Source organism: Nilaparvata lugens, chromosome X, assembly GCF_014356525.2.
Source record: "Nilaparvata lugens isolate BPH chromosome X, ASM1435652v1, whole genome shotgun sequence".
Lineage (NCBI taxonomy): Eukaryota > Metazoa > Arthropoda > Insecta > Hemiptera > Delphacidae > Nilaparvata > Nilaparvata lugens.
This window is the reverse complement of record NC_052518.1, coordinates 102,517,477-102,535,712: the sequence shown is the minus strand read 5'-3', so window position 1 is coordinate 102,535,712 and position 18,236 is coordinate 102,517,477. Positions and strand designations below refer to the sequence as shown.

The 18,236-nt window shown below is 32.3% G+C and overlaps 1 protein-coding gene across 1 annotated transcript in view; it reads right to left on the bottom strand.

Annotated features, from left to right (window-relative positions):
* Positions 1–512: 512 nt before the first annotated feature.
* LOC111043778 overlaps positions 513–18,236 on the bottom strand; it is a 71,976-nt gene continuing 54,252 nt past the window's right edge. The window contains exons 17-22 of the mRNA XM_039442873.1: positions 16,232–16,375; positions 14,685–14,840; positions 9,651–9,927; positions 4,802–4,956; positions 2,004–2,234; positions 513–756 (exon numbers count right to left, since the gene is read on the bottom strand). Coding sequence (XP_039298807.1) covers positions 604–756; positions 2,004–2,234; positions 4,802–4,956; positions 9,651–9,927; positions 14,685–14,840; positions 16,232–16,375 — 1,116 coding nt within the window. The 3' untranslated portion in view covers positions 513–603. The remainder of the gene's footprint in view (positions 757–2,003; positions 2,235–4,801; positions 4,957–9,650; positions 9,928–14,684; positions 14,841–16,231; positions 16,376–18,236) is intronic.

Here is an 18,236-nt window from a genome sequence, read left to right as displayed (position 1 = left end):
TAAATTTTGAGAAACGGGCCACTGAGCTCGAATTGTATATTATACTTAGCATTAATTTATGATATGGTACTACATACAGGGGCCCGCTTCTCGGATGTCATGAGTTATATATTCACTGGTAAATTTACACTTTTGTAAAATTTTTTACCTCCTAATGTGAGGCTTACCCATACACTTCAATATACAAAAATCACAGTGAACTTAAGTGCTCTAAAACAATAAGTTATTATCATTAACATTAAAGGTTGCATACCTTCATCATTATTTACTCTATTATTCAACTTTCCATGACGAACTTCTTGTTAATAATTATTCTTTAATAATTTGATTTTATGTTGTGATATTCATCCATAATTGAAAGAAAAAGACGTTCATGTTGTCAACATCAACATCTTTTTCTTTTAATAATTCTTTGTCGAACTATTTTTGACGACGCTAGTCTAGTTTTTTTAATAATAGTTATTAAAATATTTTCATATTTTGGAAACATTGCAAAAATCAATTAATTCAAGTCTATGGATACTTTTTTCTGATTTATTTATGCATAAAATGAAATTACAAGATTAAACATCAATATTTTGTGCAAATTTATGAGTGTAGATGCTAGTTGCAATCACCCTCCTTGATCTTGTATGATGCACCGAATTGTTGACTGTCACGTGCTCTTGATCCCTTGGGAGTTGTGAATTCGCCAAACTCTTCCAGGTTGAAATCACCACACAGCCCACATAGACGATTCTGCATCTGGGAGCTTGCCTGCAAATCAACGAACAATGATATTAAATGTAAAATATTAAGAATTCTTCAAATATTCTTTATACGAAAAAGATGAGATCAATAAAAATGTTCTATGAAACTTTTATCCAAAATGGCGGCTAAACTTAATCAATCATTTCTTTAAAAACTAAAACTTCAATCAGCCGCCATTTTGGATACAAGTATCATAGAACATTTTTATCGATGCCATCTTTCTTGTTCTAAAAAGGCTTTTAAAACACAATGGATGTTTACATTTAAAATATTCGAGTTACAATCCTCAAGTTACCCCCTTTTGAGGGGTTGAAATTCAGTTGTACGTCAAAAGGTATTTGACCAATAACTTATCCTGAAAGTTACAGTATCATATCTACAACAGTCTCCAATTTATTAAAGGGAACCCATACATATGACTCACTCTGTATATAGAATAAAATATTCATATTTATTATGAAAACACTGTGATTTCGTCAAAAAATATCACTTATGTATTGCAAAATAACAAACATGTATCGACACCAATGGTGTCATAATCATATTTATTTAATTTTGACGACACTACAGTCTAAATTAAATTGTAATGGGGTCAAAAACAGTTCAAAAGAGAATTATCAACTAGCAGTTCGTCATGGAAAGTGAAATAGATAAGTATTTATATTTATTGAGGAGTATCATAAACTTAATTATCAAATATAATTTATGATTAAAAAAATAATTTCTTGTTTTAGAAAGGCCTTGAAAGTGATGTACCACACAATGGGTGTTAACATTTAAAATATTTGAGTTAAAACCCCTCATTTTCTAAAAAACTAAAACTTCAATCAGCCGCCATTTTTACTACAAGTATCATAGAACATTTTTATCGATGCCATCTTTCTTGTTTTAAAAAGGCCTTTAAAATGATGTACCACACAATGGGTATTTATATTTAAAATATTTGAATTAAAACCCCTAAGTCACCCCCTTATGAGGGCATGAAATTCAGTTGTACGTCGAAAGGTAAGTATTTGACCAATAACTTATCCTGAAAGTTACAGTATAATATCTATAACAGTCTCCTACTTATTGAAGGGTTCTCATACATATGACTCACTCTGTATATTTTAGGCGGTACCTATATTTTAGAAGGGAAACTTAGGTTTTCTGTAGCTGGATCATATCGAATATGTGTTTTTGGGGGGCGTGTTTTACTTATGGTCAATCGGAGTTAAAAAAATGACCATTGCAAATTTGCAAAGTCTACTTACATGGATAACTGCAGATGTGTTTGTGTAGATGACATGGAATCCATGGGCTGGCAAATTGATAAATAGTCCGTAGTCCAGGCTTCTTTCAATTCTGATGAGTTGAGTACCGGCTTCATCTGAGATAGCGGCTGCGCTCTTGCTTCTACTGATCGTTACATTTTTGTCATTGATTCTGATTGATCCATCAATAATATTTATCACCTTATAGTTGTCCAAATTGATTTCCAAATCCTACAAAAGATTAAAATAATTTAATAATGACATGTTGATCATAATATATTGATGTAGGCTATCCCTACATGGGTACTTATGATGTGAACACAGTGGACAAGGTGATTGTTCTGGAGACAAACTGTTTATGAAAAGATAACAAGTTGGAGTTTTATGAGAGATGTTCAAAGATGATGAAGTATTCTATTTTTATCTTGTTCATAAATGTAAACCTTAAATGAAAGTGTTAATTACAAAAACACATTTATAAAATTGGTGTCAGAAGTGAGATTTAATCATTAAAAAATAATTGTGCTAAAAGTTTGTTACACAAAAAAAGTTTTACATGAAAACAAGAGCAAGATCAAAAAGGGAGATGGAAGCATTCAACGAGATGGTAAATTCGATAAAAGAAGTTATGCTAGAATTTGTATCTAATATGGGACAAAATTTGCAACTGGAAATCGAGAAAAGATTTAAACCCGTTGAGATTATTTATTTTAGTGTTAATGGCGAAAAAGAAAAGGTGATGTTTTATTTTATTTTTATCTTGTTCAATATTTTAAACTTTTAATGAATAAAGTGTTAATTACAAAAGCACATTCACAACAATATGTTGTTAATCTTCAGGTGTGTATACGCAAATAACAAAAATAGTAAATAACATGGTATATGTTGGTGATAGTACATGAAACAAATACAATACAATACAAATAAATTTTATTTCCATTAATATACAAATAAACAATCTATAGAGGATAGCTGATGCTTATGCTGATGCCAGTCCACTCAATCATTATGACCGTTTGTCTTGGTGTCACATCACCCTAAGGGTGAGACCATATTAGGCGTTCTTTCAGACGTGTCGACAGGGCAGGAAGCTCTCCGTTCGACTCATTACTAGCTGAATCGCGAACGTCAACCCAATCGGATAGCTTCCTGTCCTGTCGACTCGTCTGGAAACGCCAGAAAAACTCCCAATATGGTCTCGCCCTGAGTATTGATTTCTGATGCAGAAGCCCATTTCTTAAATAATCAATTGAAGCAAGTTCAAGTCAATCTTATGATATTTCTTATTCCTTTTTGCGAACTTTACAAGTTCGAATGGATTATAAACTAAAGTCGAACCTCTATAACGAACCTTCAGTTAACGAAATCCTCTACACAACGAATTTTTACCTGGTTTCATGACATTTTGGAGTTTTGGCTGCCTATTTACCTCTATTTAACGAATTTCGGACCTCTCAACAACAAAGTTTTCTATAGACTTCAACATACAAAATGTAGTGTGTATAGGAAGCAGACGGTCATTTTCAAGGAATTGTTTAGCTTCCGCAGGAAGGTGAATAGACTAAAAATAATTGCAATTCAGGTAGGAAGAAGATAGGGTGGTAGACAGTCAATAGAGGTTGAAACACATGTCGGAAATTGAATGCAAGTTACTGGAAATAGAATTTCAAGGACTTGTCATTCGTAGACCAGGCAGATGAACGACTGGACTTTCCCATTTTTGCTTTTGTCACACATTTCAATTCTTAGAACTGACTATGATGATGATGATTGTGACGAACCTGAGGAGAAGAATCCGTCAGATCAAGAAGTTTTAGAAGCTTTTAAAAATATCAGGCAAGGATTTAAACTGTAAAATAGTGTACCTACCTGACAACAATAAATAAATGTGAGTCGTTTATTGAACATGATGTTTTATTCAAATGCAAAATTAAACTGAAAATTACTCACTTTTTCAAATGAAACATTAAAAATAGGAAACTTGAGTTATTATAGTATTTATAGTGAAGTTATTGACAAAATTACAGTATGTTATGTTCATTCTCATAGTAGTGTAGAAAGTAGTGAAATATATTTTATGAATGAAGTTGAAAAATATTACTACTGTACTGAGTATGTACATTGATTAAACTCTACAAATAGTACAAATCAAGCTTTCTGCGAATAAATTGATGAGTTTACTTACTTATTACATTCTATAAATATTAAAAAAAATTTAAAACAGCATGATTTTTCTTATTTCAGTATTATTATTGAGGTACCCTACCTACATTCCCGATTATATGTTTTATGTACTATATTCATTTATTTACCGCCGTGATACGATATTACAAAGTTCATAAGATCGTGGCAGTTTTCTTGACAGAACAACCTCTCAATAACGAATACCTCTCTGCAGCGAATTTTTTCTCGGGATAATCGACTTCGTTAAACAGAGGTTCGACTATATTAAAATTTACAATGTCTTCAGAAATGTTGTGGAACTTCTCCATGATATGAAGTTTCCATTGAAGATGATGCCAAGTATGGCCTTGAAACTCGAGTCTGGTTTTAAATAAACTTATTTTTGTGGATTTGACAATATTTGTGTAATCACTTTTCCACCTCATTATAAACTTTCATTTTTCTAAGTGCAGTATGATAGCCTTGAAAATTACTAGTCGGAACATCTTGTGAAAAATAAAAAATACTTTGATTTTTAATTTTTCATGTAAGTACGGTAGCATTTATCATAAAAGCCTAAACATTCCATGATGCGTATTAAAATTCAGTATATTATTTGACGTAGGCCTACTTACCAAATCCATGTCGTTTAGAGATCGTCTAGCAAGAACAGCTATCCTGCTTTTGCCACTGCAGTCTTTAGTAACCAGATGCCAACATTTTGTCAGATTATAATCAACCTTCACTCTATCGAATGTTGAGATACCAGAGTATGAAATTCCACAGTAGTCTGAAACATGTGAGTAAGGTCAAATAGCCATACATATAGTATATTATTTATGGTACACTTCAAGTATGATAATAAAAAAATGAGGGAATGATAACATTACAAAATATTTGATCTTGAAATGTACCGTAATCATGTTTACCATCATTTGGGTATGATCTCATTGGATGCACGTGTAACCGCCCCCAGATGGGGGTAGAATTAGAAGATATCTAAATTCTGAAGGGCGAGTCATGGGACTTTATAAACTACAAAATTTGCATTCTATTTCACTTTTTTAATTTATTAATTAAATTTTATTGACGGAACTAACTACTACAAATTTCAACAACAGATAATCGAAAAAATTCTATTGCATATTCTATAAGCCGAGAAAACTATCTTTAAGATTTTGCTAACTGTTTACGATGGTAGCGTGAACTTTACTAATTTTACTACTACATACAATGAAAAATTGGGGACTCGGTCATTCAACGGTTTGTAGCATGAGCTAGAAAATATAATGACACTCACAACCGTTCAAATTATATATCTATCACTACTCACTATACACTAGGATATTAATAAACCACATTCCCTTAAATATTCTTGAAAAAACAAACATAAACCAAAGGCTTAGATCAGACATAGATAAATGGATAATAGCAAATAAAATCGAGGAAAAATTGTTTTAAATAAACTAATTTTCGTCTACTCCATGGTTGCAGTTGACTTACCTACCTCTTATCGTTCCCTTCTTCTTCATTCTCCTTCTTCTTCGTCTTCTTCTTTCTTCTTGGCCTTTTCCGTGTTTTCTCCTTCCGTTCCTTTATTTTTAGTATCCTCTTTATTATTAAGTACTAGTTTTAATTCTGTATTTTTTTCAAGAAATTTGTTTTGGATCATTTTTGTTAAATATTTTTGAAAAACATTTATATTGCAACTCACACCTGCGCACAGGGTTTCCTTGCAGGTGTAGATTCTTATATATATATTTTTTGTCTTGAAAGTGTTGTATATATTTTTTTTTTTTGAGAATCAATAAATTTGAATTTGAATTTGAATGTTCTCACTAATATTTTCAATAAAAATTACACATTCACTACAAACAATTAAAATACTTCAATTTATCCCGCGATGAAAACTAATGCATTTTAACAAATTTTGACAACAAACACGTTAATTCAGGGCCCTCGAGGCCCGAGGCTATCTCTGGCTTTCAATCTGTTTCGATTCGCGGCTTGATTGAGACAGATATTTTCCACGCAAATTATGTACCCCTTCCACCAACGAGTCGACGGTCCACGTGGAGACAGAGCACAATTCCGTGGGAGAGGAAAATGCAAGTTTGAAATATTCTCAAATACTCATGTATTTTCCATCGCTAATGGAAATACAGTTCCGTGAGAATACTTCAACCCTGCATAAAATTTGACTTCCCGGACGCAAGTTAGCAAAATCTTAATGTGAGAAAATTATTTTTCAACAGTAAAATACATTTCTCACGATTAAAATTCACAAAGAAAATTCAACTACAAGATTACTAAAGTCTCATCATTGAATACCTAATTCTATACTTTTCGAATGGACCCATACTAAATTTATCTCTATGAAAACACAAACCCATAATTAATTTATTTCAATATCATCACCATTACACACGTATGTGCAAGTGCACGCTTGGTTATGCATTATCAAGCGCGCAGATGAGAAACAAAATAATATGGAAAGAGTCAGAGGAACACTCACACTGAACGCGAGCACTTGCTGGTTGCAGCTACAAAGTGTTTCTATAAATGGCTCTTTCCGGATTTTGTTTCACATCAGCGCGCTTGGTCATGCATGATCTGACGTGCACTTGCACATACATGCATCCAATGTAATCATACCCTAATGATGGTGAACCTGATAAAATTATAAGATCCATAAAAACTAAATTATCAAAAACACTTAAATGGGCTACTTTTGTACAAATTAATAAAAACTTGTAACCCCCTTTATTATAAAAAAATCAAAATATTTTAACGACTAGTTTCAACCATAGGTCATTTCCAAGTTAAAATATAGAAAATAAATAATTATTTGTAAATATTAATAGTGTAGAAAATGAATTATTTATTTTCTACATTATAACTTGAAAATGATCTATGGTCGAAACTACAAGTTTATATATTGTTTTTATTAATTTATAAGATCCATACACAAGTATTTTATATACCTACTATTTACTATGGAGGGGAAATGTAAAGTTTCATTGTAATATTCTTATAAAATTTGCATAAAACAATCAAAATAGTGTGTTAATACATCGCAGTTAGGAATAGACCAAGTAACCATCTTGAATTTTTTGCATAAAAAATTCAAGGAGACATCAGCGGACTTTGATAACTTACTTGGATAAGACAAAATTCACTACATTATAATTTATCAAACTGTTTCTACAAGCGCATGGTTTTTGGATAATGATGCAATCATCTTTAAAGGTGCGTACAGACTTGCGTAGCACGAACACGCGAATTTCACTTTTCATCAGCTGATGCTATGCTTATTATATCTGTATTTTTGACTTAGATTTCAAAATTAGTAGAGAGAGCGTCAATGAGTGGATTAAGAGGTATTTCGATCTTCACCTTAAATATAGCAATTTAATTTTAATTCTTTCATTTTAATTATGTAGTATTTTCTCTGCACAATATTTGTTTGATTTTTTATGATTCTGCTGTTCTAAAGTTTCTATTGTAATCATTAGTTAAATTTAACCTAAATTTTCGGCATTATTTCGAAATATTATGTTTTTCTTTTACTGTTTTGCAACTCGCCAGCGGGCAAAAATTTACTTTTTGCTGGTAATGCCTAGATTTTAATTTTATTCAAGTATATGTATGAGTAATTATGTTTATTTAATTATATTTTTAATGATATGTCATATATTATAAAGAGTTTGTAATATGTCTTGAATATTCTAATTGGCAATTAATGAAATTGAAAATTTGTAGATTTGAGGTTTTAGTTTTCTTGCTAAGACTTCTGAGTTTCTTAGAAGCAATACAATTGTCAAAATAATACAAATAGTAAATTAGAACATAATGATACAATATGGTTATTAAACAACAATGTACAGAAACAGTAAGATTTTTTCCTTAGCTCTACAGCCGAGGGTGGGCTTTGTCTTCCTCCACAACATTCCTCCAAGCCTCTCTGTCATCAATCAATCTTCTCCATCCTCTAAAAACCATCTTTATTAAATCATCTCTAATCTCATCTTTTTTAATTTGTTTTCAGTCTAAAATGTATTCTCCTAAATTAAATGAAATTGTTGTTTTTTTCAATTCGTAAGAGATTATTTCATGTTGTTGTGATGTAAATGCATTAGAATTGTATAGGAGGGTTATGTGAGAGAGGGCCGGCTGCGCCCTAACTTCGTCCTCCAGGTTAAAATAAAGGCAGCCTATCTGTCTATCTATCAGGCTATCTACCTATCCTCCCATCGTAAGGTGAGTACAGAAACAGTAAGATAAAAATATAATAAGAATAGCAACAGCTGATTAAAAGTGAAATGCGCGTGTTCGTGGCGCATGAGTATGTACTCACCTTTTAATATACAGAGTGTTCTGAAAAAAGGTGCCCATAAGTCAGGGCATGATTCCTCTCATCAAAACAAAAAGAAAAGTTCTAATTAACATAGGTCCGAAATTGCTTGGTTACCAAGTTCAACAGGGTGAAAGATTTCATCTGAATTTCAGCTCCCCTGCCGAAACAAAGCCCTACGGGAATTTATTGGCTATTAATTAAGATGTACAATTCAGCGTACTTCATGTAAAATGAACTGAGAAATTGAATAAAACCGTTTCCAGACCTTTAGCTACAGTAATTTTCAAGATATGTGACGAAATACGCGAAACTTGGTCCCGAAAAACAGGTTCCTTTAAGGTTTGAAGCAGATTTACTCTGTTAAATGTACAATAAACACAAAATATTTTTTTACAGAACTAGTAGAAAATTTAATTTTGAAGAGAAAGATGTAGAATAGGTCTAATATAGACAAATGCAAAATAATCCTTAATTGTAAAATTATGTAATTACATTCAAAACTCATGAAAAATAGACAAAATCTGTTGAGCTCTCTATTTTTCATGCGTTTTGTATCTAATTGAGAATTATTTTTTTCAAGGTTGCTTTTGTCTGTTATAGACTTATTCTACATCTTTCTCTTCAAAATATAGAAAAATATTTTGTGTTTATTGTACATTTAACATAGTAAATCTGCTTCAAACCTTAAAGGAACCTGTTTTTCGGGACCAAGTTTCGCGTATTTCGTCACATATTTTAAAAATTACTGTAGCTAAAGGTTTGGAAACGGTTTTATTCAATTTCTCAGTTAATTTTACAGAAATTACGCTAAATTGTACATTTTAATTAATAGCCAACAAATCCCCGTAGGGCTTCGTTTCAGCAGGGGCACAGAAATTCAGACGAAATCTTCCACCCTATATAACTTGGTAACCAATCATTTTCGAACCTATGCTAATTGGATTTTTTTTTCTTCTTTTTATGTGAGGAATCGCGCCCTGACTTATGGGCACCTATTTTCAGAACCCTCTGTATAAATCTAACCTCACCATCCACGCAAATGTGATGCTTATCATCCAGCACAAGAATGAAATTATATTTTTTCAACCCTGTTTAAAAAAAATAAGAAACATTGAGATCATGAATACCTGAGTTAAATTGCTGCTCGACTTCAGTGTAGAGTGTCATAGAAAGCGAGGGCTCATTGATGTATGGGAAGGGAATTTTCTTCAGTAAGACCTCAGCTGATTCCATTTTAATTCGAGAATTGAGAGTCTTTTTCTCCTTGTCTACGATCACATCTAGTTGCAGATTGTTGGAGTTTGGCTGACTTCTGTCATCAACTAATTCGTACTGCTCATTTCCAGTAAGAATTGCTGCTCCGGCGGTGATCGTCTTATGCAGAAGCCACTGAATAAGTCCCGACTGAAAATTTATAAGTAGAAATTAGATTTCAAATTAATCCTAATTAAACTTATTGTGAGGTTCACGTTATAATGACAGATAATGATAGGAGAACAGTGTTGCCGATTCTCTGTCTTGCCACTGCCTTCTATATAGGAGTATTGTGCTGACTATAACCTTAGTGTCCGGTTTCCCATTAGGGAACTTTGGACTATATACGGCGAGGTGGAACTACCCTTGGGTCTCCACACCATTCAAAGTCATATGCTAATAATAATAATAAAATAGGATAGTGTCACCTGATCATATGGGACATATATATAATAATATATTTATCTCATATTGATCAGGATTTTAGAGTTATAAATTTAAATTCATTGAACAAGTCATCTGTCATTGACAGAAAGATTGTTTGTTGTTACGTGATATTGAATGTAGCTTCTCTCTATTTTTAATAGCAAACGTGTGCTTGTGTGATAGAAAAATATACAGTCAACTTGAAAATGTGACCGGTGTGGTCACGAAACCATGGTCGTGTACCGAATAAAACTGTGTAGAATTTGACAACATATGTGTGTTTTTATTCAATTATTAGAAAAATATTTCTATTGTACTCGAGGTGACTTTCATGTTTGGCATTAACTGATACTTTATTTATACCCCAAAATTATCTTTTTGGGACAGAGCTCGTTTTGATAGGACTGTCAGTAAGTTCGGCTGATCTGGTGAAGAGGATAGACTTTGTTTTGTTTTGTAGTACAGTTTTTCTGTCACAGATCAGGCAGTCTAAAAAGAATTGTATTATTAAATGAGACAGGTTCTGAACCCGATTCACTAGCTCAGTTAATTTAATTTTTAAATAATTTAACGTCGCGAAATATCAGTGATTGCCAAACGGGAAACCATCTTCGAAAAGGTGGGTGATTTCTTTTGTTGAGATTTCTTTTAATTTCATTACCACAAAAATTGATTCATTGCAGCAAAGCGAGTAGCCCTTGTTATTGTTTTCTTCTAATCAGTAATTTTGATTGTTTGCATTATAATAAAAATCTTAATATTAATATAATATAATATAGTTATACATATAATATAAATTATATTATATAATATTTTATTATATTATAATAAAAATCTTAAATGTAAATATAACAATAACGTTTCAATAAATTATGTAGTTAACTGCTCACCTTTGATTTTATCATTACAACCACCAAGACCTATATTAAATATAGTTTTTTCCTCGTTACATATTTGGTAGAGGTTCCTCTCCTCTAGCTTACATAATTGGTGGAGGCGTCCTACTAAGCTTACAATAACTGATACCGGTACATCTGATTGTAATATTATCAACTGTTCATTCTTGTATTTTTTCTCAACTGCTTGTGTTTCCCTTAAGACATCCATATGTATTTCGTGTTATAAGGGCTTTCTATTTGTACAGAGGCATACAAAAAATCATTTGATTATTTAGCTCCAAAAATGTGGAATAAAATTAAACCAACTGAGGAAAGTTTGAGGTCAAAACGTTTATTAGAAAATTATATCAAGCAATTTCTCATGAGCATAGTTGATATTGAGAATTGGATCAGATCATTGGGCTAATGGCACTTTATATTTATTTTTTCAAGATTTATTTTTCTGTTATTTTTTTCAAAAGGACATTTTTTGTGATTAAGTGACTATCGGGCTTGACTCACTCTTATATTTTTTAAAATCAAGTTTGGTAACCCCAACACAATTTTCTTACAGGGGTACCTTATTATTGTTTCTTGTAACATACAGTACAAGAAATTATTGTACTGCTAATTATTAAAATACTGCTAATTATTTAGCAGTATAGTTGTGTAACAAAGAAATGTTAGGTATATTATATTGTATTGTTTCGTTTTTTTTAAGAAATATGAATTTATTTATTTATTTTTTATGAGCATAAGTAGTTGGGAAATGTGGCTAATGACTTCTGGTTATATTATTATTATGACTGCATATGGCGATGTTTAAATGAGAAATATTTCTTTGTATTCTTACATTGTTATATTTTTGAACCATATCATTTTATAAATATGGATAATAACTTAATATTTTTGTTTTGTTTTTTCTTGTAATATTGTACTGTTGTTTATGAGAAGCAATAAATTCTATTCTATTCTATTCTTGTTTAAAGTCATCAATTACATTTTATTCTTAGGAGAATAAATTTTTCAATGATTAAATAATACATTTTCATTATTGAGATTGAATATCTTGTTAGTTAAACAAATTTCTATATTGTTAAGAAACGATCAGTTAACGCTGCAGAGCGAGTAGAAAATAATAGCGCTATCTGCTTTATCAAATGATAGACAAGGATAGCAGCACCGATATCGATCAAATACTGCCATTATAACGTGGACCTCACTATATACTCGATCAAGTACATTTATTTTTTAATCGTTCATGAATGATTTATAAAATATCATCCAAGCAGCCGTGCTTGGTACAGATAATATTATGTATAAGAATGTTTCTGACATAAAGAAGAGTGTAAATTAATCGAAGTTGCTTTCCATGACGAAACACTATATAATAACTTTGTAGTAGTTCAGAGACTGTGTTACTTGTAAATATCAGGCTGATGAAGCTCCTCTTCAGGAGTGAAATGCATTCCTCAATACTCCAACAAAAGAAAGTGTTTTTACAAATATTTACAGGTAACACAGTGTCTGAACTATAACAAAGTTAATTAATCGGTTATACTATGTTGAAAATATGCTGTTTAGATATTATGTATAATGCCGCATCCACACTTTCACCAAGTGCGTACAAATGACGGCAAGTGCGAAAGTGTGGATGACTGGTTTGCCAGCGCTCGCCTTCATTGGCCTTCGCTTGCCATCGCTCCGATATTTGTCGAGCGTAGGCGAGTGGCCAGCCGAGCATCCACAAATGGTCACAATGCAGTGTAGATGGCAAGACCAACATGGTGAAGCTTACCAGCTTGGATTTGGTGAGAGTGTGGACTAGGCATAAAATAAAAAGTCATCCCCGGCTGCTTGGTAAACAAAACTTAGCATAAATAGTGAAAATAATAAACACTAGTTTAAATTGAATGAAATTCATGTTGAAAAATGATTAAAAACGGCAATACCTTATCATCTGCAGACATGTTCAAACGTCATCCCCGGCTGCTTGGTAAACAAAACTTTACATAAAAAGTTCCAAAATGAAAAGTGAAAATAATAATGCTAATTGAATGAAATTCATGTTCAGAAATAATTGAAAACGGCAATACCTTATCATCTGCAGACATGTTCAATGAGTACTTTTCAATGGATGTTCCTTCCTCATAGCGTTTCCTGCAATTATGATAGGCAATGGACTTGGGCTTCTGACATTCGTCAATCATGTCTGAGTTTACCATGTTGAATGCTCTGTAAGCCATGTCACCCTGTAATATAATTTAAAATTTAAAATAAATAAACATTATCATGCAATTTCTTCATATCTTACAGTTCAGTCATTTGGTTTATGATAAGCAATAAATTCTATTCTATTCTATTCTTGTTTAAAGTCATCAATTACATTTTATTCTTAGGAGAATAAATTTTTCAATGATTAAATAATACATTTTCATTATTGAGATTGAATATCTTGTTAGTTAAACATATTTCTATATTGTTAAGAAACGATCAGTTAACGCTGCAGAGCAAGTAGAAAATAATAGCGCTATCTGCTTTATCAAATAATAGACAGAGATAGCAACACCAATATCGATCAAATACTGCCATTATATTATAACCTGGACCTCACTATATACTCAATCAAGTACATTTATTTTTTAATCGTTCATGAATGATTTATAAAATATCATCCAAGCAGCCGTGCTTGGTACAGCTAATATTATGTATAAGAATGTTTCTGATATAAAGAAGAGTGTAAATTAGTGTAAAAAAGAGTGATTAGTATAAAAGAGTGTAATTAAGAGTGTAAATTCTGGTATAAAGAAGAGTGTTGCTTTCCATGACGAAACACTATATAATAACTTTGTAGTAGTTCAGAGACTGTGTTACTTGTAAATATCAGGCTGATGAAGCTCCTCTTCAGGAGTGAAATGCATTCCTCAATACTCCAAGAAAATTAAGTGTTTTTACAAATATTTACAATACTCCAATATTTCCTCAATACTCCAAGAAAAGTAAGTGTTTTTACAAATATTTACAAGTAACACAGTGTCTGAACTACAAAAAGTTAATTAATCGGTTATACTATGTTGAAACTATGCTGTTTAGATATTATGTATAATACCGCATCCACACTTTCACCAAGTGCGTACAAATGACGGCAAGTGCAAAAGTGTGGATGACTGGTTTGCCAGCGCTCGCCTTCATTGGCCTTCGCTTGCCATCGCTCCGATATTTGTCGAGCGAAGGCGAGTGGCCAGCCGAGCATCCACAAATGGTCACAATGCAGTGTAGATGGCAAGACCAACATGGTGAAGCTTACCAGCTTGGATTTGGTGAGAGTGTGGACTAGGCATAAAATAAAAAGTCATCCCCGGCTGCTTGGTAAACAAAACTTAGCATAAATAGTGAAAATAATAAACACTAGTTTAAATTGAATGAAATTCATGTTGAAAAATGATTAAAAACGGCAATACCTTATCATCTGCAGACATGTTCAAACGTCATCCCCGCTGCTTGGTAAACAAAACTTTACATAAAAAGTTCCAAAATGAAAAGTGAAAATAATAATGCTAATTGAATGAAATTCATGTTCAGAAATATTGAAAACGGCAATACCTTATCATCTGCAGACATGTTCAATGAGTACTTTTCAATGGATGTTCCTTCCTCATAGCGTTTCCTGCAATTATGATAGGCAATGGACTTGGGCTTCTGACATTCGTCAATCATGTCTGAGTTTACCATGTTGAATGCTCTGTAAGCCATGTCACCCTGTAATATAATTTAAAATTTAAAATAAATAAACATTATCATGCAATTTCTTCATATCTTACAGTTCAGTCATTTGGTTTATGATACGAGGAACGTATATTATTTCTATCGATCAAATTCAATATTATTTTCCATATGAAAGACTCGACTTTTTTGAGTTTTGAGTTTGACTCAAGTTTTGAGATTCATGGCTTACAATGGCAATTGCAATTAGTGGAACCGTTATTACTATTTCACTGCGATTACTATTTTTATAATTACAACAAATACAACTACCTACTCTCAACTCACCTGGTTGGACAACAATTACATAAATTGAATGAAAATTTTCAATTTCAATTTATTAAAAACACACAAAACAAAATAACAAAGAATTACAGAACAAATAAAATAGAATAAAATATTACAAATATAAAAAACCATGGGCTTTGTGGTTGGGTGTGTTGGAGAAGAGAAAAAAAGAGAGGAAGATACCTAGCAAACTATGGTTTCCAAAGAAGAGAAGGAAGAAGTGATGAGGAAAAAAGGGAAGGGAAAAATGGGGGGAAGGAAGAAAACAGAGGAATAGGTACGCAAAATAAAGGTAAGCGAGTCCACTGAAAAATGAAAAAAAACTAATAAAAAAACAATGCTGGAGCAGAAATCTCGAGTCATATATCTAAATGGAAGAAGAAATGACTGTATGTCCAGTTTAATTTTTCCGCTGATCTTATTGTCCATGAGAAAGTGATTTGGAATGAGGTTTATTATTTTAGTACCTTATACATTCAATATTAGTGTTATAGGTTACATATTTGTTAGCAGTGGCCCTTAGATTATAATAATTAAGTGTAGAGTTTAATGTGAGAGAAAAATCGGATCTATATTTTATTAAGTACTCAATTACGGTTTTTATGTATAATTGACGTATAGTCATGACCTCAAATCACTAAAAACCATATCCGTTGGATAAAACCTGGGTTTGCTTAATATAGTTTTAATTGGGTATCAGTTTTTGTGCTACAAATAATTCAGCAATATGACAGTTGAAACATCCTCCCCAAACAACTATGCCATACTGCAGAATTGACTTGACTAGAGCATGATACATCATTTTCAGGTAAGATATTTATAACGTCAATATTTACATAAATCCCCAGCCTCTCCAGACAAATTGGAAATGATGTATTGAATTTTATGTTGATCCGGGAGCGAAGGTTATGGATTAATGTTTTGAATAAAGTACATAAATTACACTCCAGTCAGACTGTTCTCCACTGAAATTAGGAAATTCAATTTCCGGAGGAATCGGTTCATTTACAATTTAATAAACAGGGTTTGATGCATGTTGATGTGGTCTCTAGCAGTAGCAGACTTATTGAAGTACTCAAACAAAAATATTTTACTCTCACCTGGATGGATAGCTGCCTGATTTTATTTGATTCATAGTGATTGATGAAGTCTACATAGAATTTCGGGCGTTTCTTTTCATGGACGATCGCTTCCAAATCGTAAGCTGGTAGAAGTGGCAATTCAAGAGTGGATGTAAGGCCTCCCTGAAATAGAAATGACAATGGATGAATTAAAAAGTCTCATCACAAAATACAATTACAGAATGAGATTTTTTGAAATTCAATTGTAGAAGCAACTGAACTGGTAACGATAGTAAACAATATGATATATCGTGAGGTCCACGTTATAATGGCAGTATTTAATAGACATTGGTGTTGCTATCCTTATCTATCATTCTACAAAGCTGATGGCGCTATCCTTTTCTATCTCCGCAACGTTGTCAGATCGTACAACAATGTAGAAATATTATTAATCAACAAAATATTTAATCTCTATCATGAAAATTCATTATTTATTCATTGAAAATAGTTATTTGTGCAACTATTGCGCAAAGTGACAGTTTGCTGCACCGAAAGAAACGTTTACTTTGGAATTGAAGGAATGGTTTCTTGAGTGCAGCATAGAAACTTTGCGCACATATTTCACATTAAATTTTTCCTGCAGTTACCATTGAATATGAAAAGTGGGTAATTATGAGTAAAATTCCCTGAAATCCATCAAATGTTCTTCTGTGTAATTTTATTATTAATAAAAACCTTAATTTATTTTAAAATTGAATAATAATGTAGTAAATGAATGAAGGCGGCTGTCACTCATGTGTTGGCTGTCCTCGTTGTCCTTTATATTATTATAACGTGCACCACAACACTATACCACAGTCACTGTTACCAACTTCATTTTGATTTTGCTGCACTGGTGCTCCATATAACCTACTAACTATTTTGCGTTGCCATGTTGCAAATCTGGAGTGCAGAATCAATTTTTTCCGCACTAGAGCGGAAAAGTGATTCTTTGCGTTCTGTAATCAGTGCAGGAATGGCCACTTTTCAAGGTAACTGTAGGAAAATATATTTTCTAAACGAATAAAATATAATTGATTACTTTTAACAAGAATGAACACTTGATATTATACATCAGATGAACAGGTATCAGAATGTAGTGGCAAGGCAGAGAATCTGCAACACTGTTCTTCTATCATTCTTCAATGCCATTAAAACGTGGAACTCACTATAGTATCGATCTCTATAAATTGTGTGAGATTTTTCACCCACTAGACAATAATGGGTTGATTGTAATTTAACACGATTTTATTCTTCTCACACGCTCTAAGCCTTCATACTTTGATAATTTAAGAAATAACTCTTCTTACCCAATCAAAATTATATCGAACCGGCTGGAATATAAACATTTTTTTAGAATCGTACTTTGAATGTTTGAATTGTAGTTGAAGCCAATAGGTAAATCTTAGAAGTTGAGTACGACTAAGGGTGTGATCACATAGAATGTCTTATGAGAATGCGCAGATCATACATGAGCCGAAATAAAAAATCTGGAAAAAGCCATAGAAGCACGTTGTGACTTGCGTATAGCTGCTCACACTGAACGCCACCAGCAAGTGCACGTGTTCAGTGTCAGTGTTCTTATGGCTCTATCCAGATTTTGTTTCTCATATGCTCGCTTGGTCTTGCATGACCACACCTGCAATCGCACATATACACATTCAATGTGATCATAACCTAAGGTTGAGATTCATAACCTCAACAATAGCGTCAATAATTGGTGTATTTATTGTTTTGTAGTCCCATACTGCAGTTGTTGCAAACCCGTTGTGTGTAATTCGAGTGTAAAACTTGTAAACTATGTCTTTCATAATCATAAGCATGTAATCTGAATGTTCCTTTTGTCAGGCTAAAAAAACTTCAAGGACATTATAGAATATTATCAATCAAGGCATTCAATAAGCTGCCTGTTAGTGTGAGAAAATAATATGATATCAAGCCCGTTTTAAAACACAAGTTAAAAAGTTGCTAACAGAGAACCCATTATATAATGTAGAGGAATTTT